This window comes from Acartia tonsa, chromosome 9 (genome assembly GCF_053477335.1).
Source record: "Acartia tonsa isolate MP-2025a chromosome 9, ASM5347733v1, whole genome shotgun sequence".
Taxonomy (NCBI): Eukaryota; Metazoa; Arthropoda; class Copepoda; order Calanoida; family Acartiidae; genus Acartia; species Acartia tonsa.
In genome coordinates, this window is record NC_137268.1 from 25,922,892 (window position 1) to 25,935,031 (window position 12,140).

General features: G+C 32.4%; 1 protein-coding gene across 1 annotated transcript in view; it reads right to left on the reverse strand.

Annotated features, from left to right (window-relative positions):
- Positions 1-12,140, reverse strand: part of LOC145328626 (protein PALS1-like) — a 75,236-nt gene that overhangs the window by 29,823 nt on the left and 33,273 nt on the right. Inside the window, exons 9-12 of the mRNA XM_080172384.1 lie at positions 7,277-7,359; positions 4,793-4,913; positions 3,962-4,141; positions 3,242-3,387 (exon numbers count right to left, since the gene is read on the reverse strand). Of these exons, the coding sequence (XP_080028510.1) occupies positions 3,242-3,387; positions 3,962-4,141; positions 4,793-4,913; positions 7,277-7,359 (530 nt within the window). The remainder of the gene's footprint in view (positions 1-3,241; positions 3,388-3,961; positions 4,142-4,792; positions 4,914-7,276; positions 7,360-12,140) is intronic.

Sequence of the window (12,140 nt, forward strand, 5' to 3'; positions counted from 1 at the left end):
GATAGATGGATAGATAGATAGATGGATAGATAGATGGATAGATAGATGGATAGATAGATGGATAGATAGATGGATAGATAGATGGATAGATAGATGGATAGATAGATGGATAGATATATGGATAGATTGATGGATAGATAGATGGATAGGGTAAGGGGGGGGGGCTATTTTCGGGAGGGGTTAATCTGGTAATTCTCTATCTACCTTCATAAAATGACCTTTATCTCCATGTTCCTTTCAAATGACAGAAAAAAACATGAAAGCAAATTTGTTTGTTGTTAAATAACCTACAAAAAAGTATAAAATGAAATTTTTGTGAGATGAATTTTAAGGGTACTAAATAATTAAATCCCCTTTTTGGTTGATTTGCCCTAATGTGCATTGTGGAACATAAACTTCTTAATATTTAGGGATCTTAAGGGATGAGACAATTGCCAATATGATGATAAAAAATACCCATTAAACTATCTGTTCACAAGTATGTATACTTCTAGTTTGGATTAGTTTATAACCAACCAATCAAAATGCAATAAAAGTACTCAAAAGATTTTGATTAAACAAACAAGATATAACGTGATTTTAAAACTTTGAGTACCATCCCTTAGGACCCTGGTAATATTAATAAAAGACTTTGCCAACGATGCTTTAGATATCAACATATGAGTAACCAAACACTAATTTTTGGTGGCTGTTATTGTATGCACATGTTTTTATACACTTCTAAAGAGAGATTAATTATATTTGTTAATACTGGGAGGAGGAGTGCAGCTCACATACTCTGCATACCTGACACACATGCAAACTTGGACAAACTTTTCAATATGATAATCATAAACTATGTCTAATATACCTAGCTATGTAGCATTCATTGTAAATTAAACATAATAAAGTAACAGGTATCTGGGAAGGTTTACAACTATTTTGTGGGAGGGTACCCCTACCCTCACAAGAGAAATTGCCTAGAAAAAATATCTCTTCAAACCAAAAATTTTTCCATTTTTTCTTAAAACTAAAATTTAAAAAAAGGGGGGGGGGTGTGACTCTAGTTGAGGATAAAAAGCAACAATACGACAACTTTTAAACAATAAGATAATCTTTATCTCACAACTTTAGTAGCTAGCACTCATTCAAAATAAAAATGAGCAGAGTTGAAAGATTGATATAAAGAGGGTCGGCGGATGAGATACTTTTTGAAACAACGCCTAAGGCAAAGGAACTTAACCAAAAAAAATTTGCAGCACCAAAATTTGGCATGGCAGTTGTTTTAATGAGTTACAATGTGGAACTGGGAAGAAATAGCGGCAGAACCCCAACTATCGCCATAAACCGTCGAAATTGTTATCTCTAAATTTTTTAATTAATTACAAATACAAAGGGAGAGGTCATTTTCTAGTAAATCCCGTAAAGGTGTGTGTTATAAGGCCTAAAAATAGTAGTAGAACGATAAGGTGCTCTATATATTTGTATTTCCTATTGAATAGAACAATAGGGAAGAAATTTTTTTTTTTTTTTTTGATAACCGTACCTGGAATATCTGAAATTTCTATCAAATGCTTTGTTTGGCTCAAACTGACACAAATAAAAAAAAATATAATTATAATAAATCAACCTGTAAAGAATGACTTCTTCCTTTGTTTAATGGTATAGATTGTTCTTAACCTTTACCTTGTACCTATAGAAAACATTATTATTATAATTATATTTTTTTAAAATTTTTGTCAGTTTGAGCCAAACAAAGCGTTTGATAGAAATTTCGTATTTTTTTTAGATAATCCAGGTACGGTTATCAAAAAAAAAAAAAAAAAATTCCCTATTGTTCTATTCAATAGGGAATACATATATCTAGAGCACCTTATCGTTCTACTACTATTTTTAGGCCTTATAACACACACCTTTACGGGATTTACTAGAAAATGACCTCTCCCTTTTTTAATACAGACATTTTTAGCATAAGATTTTTAGTTTATGTAAAGCACGTAAAACAAGTTTTTTATCTATTTGTTGGAACACTTTATCTAAATGCTCCAGGTTTTAGACCTATATCTACAAAAAACAGCATACAATTTTTTCAATTGTGTAAAGGCAATTTTATTTCAGATATCAATAGCAAGAACCACAAACGTATGCTGAAGAGTCAGAAATTATAATCAGAGCAAACTTAAATTGTAAAACAAATGCATTGTCAATTTAGTTTGAAACTGTAACAGGAAATACAAATAGATTGACAGGTATAATCTCAATTAAATGAGGAAAGTTCACAAAGGGAATAAAATACAGGGAAATAAATAAAGTATCATCAATTTTATATGCAAAATTTAGCCATTGGTAGCTTATGATCATTATTTAAGTGAAAATTGGGAGAAAGAATTATTTAACTGGCATTGTCCTCTCCCTTCCCTGGGCCAAATGTAAATTCAATTTACATTAAATAATGTTAAATTGAATTCTAAAAATAAATTACAAGTTCAATGTAAAATGTTATTTGCTTTTTCAGATTTTAAAAAAATTCTTAAAAAGTTAATGCATTTGACTTAATGAGAATCAGTCAGCCTCTTTAGTAAGTCAACTAGGTATAAAGTTTCCATTATGAATAGGTAGACTTTTTGCGGATTTTTAAAATTTAATTTGCTCTGAAACTTAGTCGCATTATTTTAAATGAAGAAAATGTTACATCCTAATGAATACATTAAGTGTATCATAATGATATCTCTTATGAAAGAATTCCTTTGTTCATGTTAATATAAAATTAAACCTTATTTGAAAGCTAAGTGTGTGATTCCATTTAATAGATATTTAGTTGAATGGGGGAGATAAGCACCTCTCTATGTCATTATCACACTTCATACAACATTACAGAAACTATTATCAGATACTGTTTGTTACAAACTTTACAAATTTTAAATGCTTTAATTTAAATTTGTATAAATAAAAGATACAGGGTAATTGTGGCTCTTACTTTTCTACTATTTAAAAGGCAGTTTTAGTAACCACAGCCACCGTCACCACATCAGCCCCCCCCCCCCCCCTCGGGCCCTCTACTATATATTTTTAGTCATAGTGGGAGGGGAAGCCTACTCCATGATTATTAGGCTGTCTTAGGTCAGATAAGATAGGATAAGAATATAAACTTAAGGTGGTTATGACGTACTTATTACGTTGTGGATTTAGGCTTCCAGGTTCTGATCCTGTAGACAAAGATGGCTTCTGATCTGAATATTCAACGAAAATGCTATAATCTTACCTTTCAGAAAGCTTATCATGAACAAATAGCAGCCCCTCAATGGACTCTTTTCTGAGGATGGTGGCGAGCTCCTTGGCTAGAGGATCGTGTTCTAGTCCCACACCAGCACCTCCATCACAGATAGACAGGCAATCCTCCGCCAACTCCTATATACATTTGGTCATCATTAAGAACAGTTTGACATAATAAGCGCATTTGACTTAACAGGACAACTTTACGGAAAATACGCGAAAAAAAATGATCCCCTTTATTACATTGAATATAAAATTAAGAACGGATAAACTGATGGACCGATAAATCTACAATTTTCCTGGAAAGCTATCAGTTGGTTATTAGCATGAAAACACTTTGATTTCTTTTAGTTGGGTAGTCCACAACACCATAAGAGTAGCAAAAAATTCAGTCGTATTTTTAGTTTTTAATACCTACAACATATCCTTGATAGGTAGCTAAACCATTATTTTGTTCGTGATATAATGAAAATATTAATTTGGTCTAATAATTGTACAATTCAGCGAATAATGACAACAAAATCCGAAAAAAATAACGATTTTCTGCGGCACCAGCGTGTCCACCGACGTCCGACATTTCTATGTAGACCTACATCGTGCCTCATTAAAGCAACAGCAATGCCTAATTTTAGCGTTCTAATCCGGTTTTAAAGACTTAAAGATACTTTGAACTACCTTTCTGAGAATATTGAAACAAAAATAATCCTACCTGTGCATCAATACAGACAGCTGGGGGAGGAACAGTATAGCACCAGGCGGCTTCAATCTTGTTGTACAACTCCATCCCGACCTCGAACTCGGGCGTCTGCGTGAGTTCCGCCACTCCGTACAGCGCGTCCAGAGCATTGCGGGGCAGACAGTTCTTTAGTCGGGTTAACGCCGCCGTTACCTAAAATATAAGAATAGCAATAGACCTTGTTCTAAAAAAATCATAAACAAAATACGTGTTTCAAATGGCTTTGCAGACTTTATGACAATTAATGATTTAAAATTGCAAAGTACATTTTTCATTTAACCTAACTGTCACAGAAATCACCATGCAAGCTTTGAAGTCTCTTTTATGATTCTAACATATCTAAACTATGATTTTAATTATTTTCGGATTGAGAGACAAGAAAATATTGTATGAAAAGCTTTTAATTAACATTATCCTTTCAAGTTATGTATCTGGGCTAGGTTAACTTGTGTAGTTTCCTACCCAACAGTTGAGAAACCCTTTTTGTACAACCCCCCCTTGTGTACATACCTCTGCTAGATTAACTTATGTAGTTTCCTTCCCAACAGTTGTGAACCCCTAGTTGGACAAATGTGTGTACAATAGTGTACATAGTATACCAAAGGTGAATTCTTAAAAAAACTTTTGCCACAATAAAATTTTAGTGGGGCAAAATTATCCCCTCTAAATTTTTAGTTTGTCTCACTGATTTTAGTGGGGCAATAGTTTTTTTAAGAATTAACCTCTGGGCTAGGTTTACTTGTGTAGTTTCCTCCCCGGACCCCGACAGTTGTAACCACTGGTAACCCCCCCTTGTGTACGTACCTGGGCTAGGTTAACTTGTGTAGTTTCCTCTCCGACAGTTGTGAACCCCTGGTTGGACAGCCCGCCCTTGTAGTTGTTGTTCACTGACGATGGGGTCGTGTGCGTCTCCAAGGCTCGTAACCTGACAAATATTATATATTAGTAAGTTCTAGAAGTAGTAGAATGTTTGACTGTGTCTGTATGTAAGCCATGTCTAATAAATTACAAGTTTACTATCTTAAAGAAGTCTAAAAGGTTATGAAAGGTTTTATACTATTTTTGGAGGATATAGATCTTCTATAGAAAACCGGTAGAAATAACTTTAAGTAGAAACAAGGACTTTTAATCAGTAATCAAGACATTTATTTTGTCCCGTACTGTATATTAGGTAATTTCATAATGTAACCAAATGAAGACAATCAAAGGTCGCGGTACAAATACCTGTTCTATGCATAAATATAAGCTTATATATGCAATTTTAGCTTTCTATAAGCATTCTTAGTGGTAGAAGGTGATTTTGCATTTTTTTTGCCAATACGCGAGTTATCTAAAACATCGAGGTTCTTGGTTACCCGTCTTTGGGCTGCCCTAAAGGCAACTTAAAGTAATTTTAGACTATAAGTTCAAATGGCAACTGCCTTTCATTCTTCTTGCCATTTCTAAAAAGCTAAAGAGCGTCTTTCTGGCCCTTCTGTGAGCTGAGATCTGAAAAAAGTGTTACCAAGGCTCCATTGAAGGATTGAAACCATGGAGCTCGAAAAGTCCATCTTTCCAAGACAGTTAATTTAGACATAATGATTCATATAACAGTAAACTATGATTTAGGAAGTGTAGCAACTCTATAAATCAAATGTTACCAAAATGTCCATATATCCATTTTTATATGATGTAAATATCCTTTTCATCTGATTTTTGGAATACTGATTCCTATTACAACAAGGTACAATTATATAAGTAAAACATGTCTATAATCAAGTTCTAAAAATTTCAGTATGTCCTGAAACAGTATCCTGTATTTAAGCAGTTTTGCAACAATGTACTATTTTTTTCAACTTATACATTTGTATTCTGCTTATTCAATTCTGACACTCAATAAGTGTTCATGTTCGTTTGTCCTACCAGTTTGGAGCTTCGCTTTTATGGTTGTTGTCATCCTTGTTTGATGAAAATTTGCAATAATTTGCCATTTTCGGGTTTTTTTTTGTAAGAATTGCTGTAAAACGCTTCAAAATTGAAATATCTATAAAAAAGGAATACAGATACTAATGAATAAATGTCTTAGTACATACTAACTGACATACTCTATCTCTTACAGGGAGGTCATACCATATCGCCAAGTCAAGTCATTAGAGGGTCAGTTTTATTGGTCTTAGATAAAATATCTGACCCAGCATATTACCCTGACAACAAAAACACCTTTGGAAGTGATTTGGACACCTAGAACTGATTCTATGGCCAATATACTAACCCAATAATTACCAAAATCCAAGAATCTTAAAATATTTTCAGTTCTCGACTTTAATGCCACCTTTCATGTCGTTTCAGAATATATGTTCAAATGGTACCTCCTAGTAGAATCCAATGCCATTACTAAAATGATAAAGAACATTTTTCTAGCTCATCTGTGGCCAATTTTAGAGTTATTGTCTTAAAAACTAGGTTGAAACTTCGATGTTTTTCAGTTCTCGATACATGACTTTAGAGTACAAAGGGATCCTTGGTTTGACAAATTTTTCAGATCTCAGACCACAGATGGGCCAGAAAGGCGTTCTATATCTTTTTAGAAATGGCAAGGCAAATAAAAGGCAGTTACCTATTGAACTTATGGTCTAAAATGGCAAACCGGTGCCCTTAGGGCAGCCTAAAGACCGGTAACCGATAACCCTAATGTTCAGGTTTAAAGATTCATTCTTCGCGTATTTTCGAAAAATCTTGATTTTACCTTCTACCACTTAGAATCAAGATAGAACCAAAAAAATTCATAGTATTGCTTATTTTTATGTATAGAACAGGTATTTGAACCGCGACCAAAAATTTTTTTTTTTGAAATTACCTACTGTATATTTTCTTAATTTCATATGTATGTTTTTAAATCCCCAAATGAATGGGTGATGTCTCTGATGTATGAGGACATTACCAATAACGAATGTTTGCCTATTGCTATAACCTCATGTCCTAAAGAAATCTTTTATGTTTTTTCTTTAAGTGTTTTAGTGTTCTAAAGAAGTAGGGCATTTTTTTTATTTATCTCTGTCCGAAATTATCATCATTATATCATTATTATCGTAAATTGATGAATTAATAATAAGAAAAAATGATGCCTGCTTAATTTACAAGTAGAAATTAACTATGCTAAAGGTAATAAAGAGTAGCTTCCTTGATACAACGGGTCAAGTACTTGAGCTGGCCCTGATACCTAGCATACTAAAGTGTCTCGTCCTACTCCATAACCACTTAGATCAAAACTCTAAGAAACTATGGTCACACAGACACTACTAACTATACCTGGCGCTGTTTCGTAAAGACGATCTCAGAATTGCCTCTTCCATCAGCTTCGCGTTCTGGTTGTTTTTCAGCTGCTTTAGTTCCTGAAAAAATAATTGTTGTATTATTAAGTTACTTTTATATTTACTTTTCATTTTACTAAACATATACCTAACCTTTTGTAACAGAATATCTTTCTATCTTTGGCTTAAAATAAGATCTCGATAACCGTTTTGGTTCTCCTTTTTAGATAATAAATTCCAAAGAAAAACTAAAAGAGTTTAGGGGTTTCTTACCCCTCTACCACTTCAAAGAAGTGGCTCTAGGGGCGTAACCGCTAGTACCTAATATAGTAGTTGTACTAAAGTTGGGTTTTTTTTGTACGATTTATGGGCTAGTTTTATGTTATTTTGCAAATTTTAAAATAAAACTCAAAACCCCAAACTAAAATTTTGAGAAAAAGGGTTCTTGCCTGAAACCCCTTTTCTTGAAAATACTCGAAAAATGTGCTGTTATTTTAGAAAATAAAGCAAATTAACTTTAAAAGTAAGAAAGATTTAATCATAATATTCACTTATTAATGGATCAAATAATAATTGGATATGAATTTTAGGTACTGTATTTGCTCTAACAGATGTTGTATACAGGTATTCTATTACATAAAAACATTTAAAAAATACCAGTAGCATGAATGAGTAATTTGATAAAGAAATCGAGAAAAATCTGACTTGATCAGAGAGAAAGGAAAATTGTTTCAAATAAGTAGAAAAGACAGGGATCTAAAGAGATAAGACAATGGCCGATAAATTGTTGTACATCCCTAATGAAGTTACACAAAATCGCCCCTTCTGTAGTTTAAATTAGTGATTGAAACGTTTGAACACTCAACTTAATGAAGCAACCAATCAAAATTCAGTAAAAGTCCCAAAAGTTTTTAAGCTAACGAATAAGAGAACATTATTGTAAACTTTGGGTACTAGTGTAATAGACAGCCCATTGTCCTCTCCATCTCTCTTCAATAGAAGAAGTAAAAAAATTTTAGTGGTAGAACAAATGTAAACGATAAACTTTTATGCAATATTATGTATAACTTTGTCTGAGATAAAAGTGCATACCACCCATGCTTTTTATATGTTGTTATGTAACGCAGTGCAGTTTTGACGCAGGGATAAGGAACAAGTAAAAATTAATCCACCAGATCCATAGTTCTTCAGGGAGTGAGGGGGCGTAGGACTGTAAATCATGCTTGATTAGTTGGTTTATACTCAAAGAGTTTAAACGTTTAAACCCATAATTTGAATCTACAGAGTTGGTAATTTGTTTTTCATCATAGGAGATCAATTTATCGTCCATTGTCTTATCCTTTAATTAATAATGTTTTTTAGATTTTTAAAGATGAAGTATACAGACAGTTATTATTATTATTACATAAATTGAACCCCCGGCCCTTTCAAACACACGCAATACACAATTAATTTTCCCTTTAAATCCCATAAAATATAATACCTTTAAATTTTAAAAACGTTGGAAAATAATCCCTTTATTCCAAAACTTACTTATGTGCTAAATATTTGAGTCGACTAGTCCATACTCTCAACTCTTCTCTTTCATTCAATATTTGTATTCAAAGTTAAGGAAGCAGGGATAGGACAATGAAAGATAAAATTAATCTTCTCCCCTTTCTTTCAACGCTAGTGAATATTTAATTCCTGATTTAAATAAAGGTTATAATTCAAATGCGATTGTCCCCCCGCTTCCTGACTAAAAGTGAAGGAAAGTAAAGTTCAAATATAGGTATATGGACAAAGTTTTGTGTTAGCCTTTTCTGTTAAGGCATAGACAGTTCAACTTAAAGGGAAGTGTAGGTACATTTATATATAAATTTCTTACAAGAAAATTTAGCCTCTACCCCTTTTCATTATAAACTCAGAAAAATTACCTAATTTCGAATATTTTTAGACTAGGATAAGTAAAAATAAAATTACTTATGTATGTAGAAAGCTTGTAATTTAAAAAAAAAATTTCTGAACATTTTTCAGCAGATACTTGGGTGTTTATTTTTAAACATCAAGTGTAAGGTAATCTTAATTGATTCCAGATGTACAGACTTTTAAGTAATTTTCCTCAAAGTGCTTATGGAGCATCGAAATCACTCCTCCCCCCTCCCCAATCATATTTTTTTCATAAATTTAAGATAAGGTAGGTGGTTATCTTTTTCTCTATGTCTTACACATACAGGAGATTAACCTGTTTTTTTTCAATCTCATTTTTTTTGTAGGTAAGATGGAGAGTTGTAACTTCATGACTTTTTAAGTTTAGTAATTATACGTCGGCAAGAGTTGATTTTATTAGGATATCTGGTCTGTGTCGGTCGTGGTGTCCGGTCAAAGTCGGTTGGGTAGCAAAAAAAATTAGAAAAAATTCTAAATAAATCTTAATTTCTACATTATGACTTTTGTGTATAAGGTAGAAACCTAAAATTTTTTTGGTGAATACTTAGATAATAATGACCATCTGAGAAAAGTGGTGTTATGACCGTTTGACCGCTCCCTGACCGACTTTATGACCGATTTTTGTCCGGCTTTTACTACAGACATATATCATGAATATCGTGGCTTCCATTACAGCTAGAGACCTATAATTTTTTTTGGTAAATCCTTGAGCAATAATAAACAGATAAAAATATTAATTTGCGCCGCCAACCGCCGTTTTACCGCCGTAACCGCCGAAAATGGCGGTTTCCGTTATTTGCCGTTTTTCGGCGATGATCAGTAAAAGTAATTTTTTTGTTATGAAAAATAAAAGTTCGTCCTAAAATTTGGTCATCCTAGCTGCAAAATTGGCCGCTCTACAGCTGTTTTAAAATTTAGCGGCTGGCCGCTAAAAAGCGGCTAAGGAGCGGTCTGACTGCTATGACTAGAAAAAGTAATTTTCTCTAAAAATACACATGAACCACCAGAAAAAAATTTTACGTCTTTATCTGTACCAGGAGCCGAGATAGAGGGGGGGGGCTCTTTGAGCCCCCCCCCCCCCCCCCCCCCGATCTATTAAGGTGGGAATTGGGGCCCGATCTGTAAGGGTTAAATAAAACTAGAACTTTTGTTTTTCTGTTATTTACTGAAACATTTCTTAAATCTAGTATCTTACAGTGAGTTTCAATATGTTAATTTATTAGTTTTAGTAATAATAAAACTGAGCTTTATTGCAATTGAAAATTCTATAAAAAAAAATATTTCTTTACAGTATGCATTCTATGTAAGATATCAAATATCTGGCCAAAAATGTTTTAATTGTTCTTAATTATCGCTGCGAAACTAAAAGACATATTTGTCCTTGTTATACAGTTGCTTAAAATTCCATATTGCAACATCCATAAGAAGCGATACACAAAGAAATCATGGATAGACAATCGGATAACATCACAAAACAAGATAACAAACCTTTTAAAAAATGAATTTGTCTTTTGACCGACAAACTGACGGACAATGTAAATCCTTTGCTAGGTAGTTACTCTTTGATAAGGGGTATCTTCATAAAAAAATCAGCAAACTGACTTAAATAGATGCATAGAAAATTTCCATGGCGTTAAGTACGGACTGACGGATGGAAAAATATTATAGAGTAGCTTCGCTAAAAACAAATATTTTTAGTTTAAAAATCCGCTTTGATGAATGTAAACTGGGAAAATGTTACAAAGTTTTGACAAGTCAGAACTTTGTGAAATTAATATTAATTGCAGGAATAGTGATCTATTTTTTCAACAATCAAATGTTCAACAAGGAAGACAACGATTATTAATTATACTTATCCGCTTTTTAAGTTGTACATCAATATCAACTATGGTCATGTTTGTCTAAATGCTAGTAAAGCGATCAAATATTTGACTACATAAATTAAAAGTGTATGATTTTTCATAAAAAATGTTGTTAGCTTGTTATTGCTTCGGTAATAATAAATGTTAGACTTGAATTAGAATACACATCTAAATCAATGATTCATAATGCAAGTATTTAATATTTTGTATAGTAATGACAGAAAGAAAGAGAACATGAAACCACTTTGCAACAACTTCTGAATTAATCACTGAATAACTTTACTTTAAATAGGTACTCTAAATTTTGATCCTATTAAGAAAGTAAATAAAATTAATAACAACATTTTTAAACATCAGAAGCTTTTTCTTCAAGCTGGTCCCTGAGGTCTAAAAACACGTTCCTTCAATCGTTTGCTTAAAAAACGTTGAGGAATTCAATAAATCTTGATTTAGTTAAACATACTAACAGTGTCAAAACTTTTTTCCATCAATAATATTAATCTAATTGTTAATTTTGTTTAACGTATAGAAGATGCAAGTTAATTTATCATCCATTGTCTTATCCCTAATCATTTACAAAGAAAATTTTCTGTTATTTTAGATGTACAAATAAGCTAGGAACTTGGAGTGTATTTTCTGTAGTGAATAATTTGAGGTTAAATTGCTTACATAGTAACTTTTAAAACTTTGAAATACTTAAATACAAATGCACAAAATTACAAATGATTTAAAGAATGCCTAAATAATACCAAATACCATTGAAATAATAAAAGATCCTCTTTAGTATTTATGTCTGAACATTAAAATTTAAAAGTTTTTTAATGTAATGTTCGGCAATATTGGGAATCATTTGAGAAAAAGGTTTTATTCAATAAAATGTGTCCTGACTTGGATATTTTTTTGGTTCAAGGGAATAATCATAATTTATTCTTCAGAGTAGTTAACAATCCTTGGATGGTTTCTCCCTTTTACAATCCCGGGAAGTATTCCTCTCATCTTATACTTTGGACGCTGGGTTCCTCATGGATGACCATTAATACGAAAAATATTTATTGCTGAGGGTATTTAACA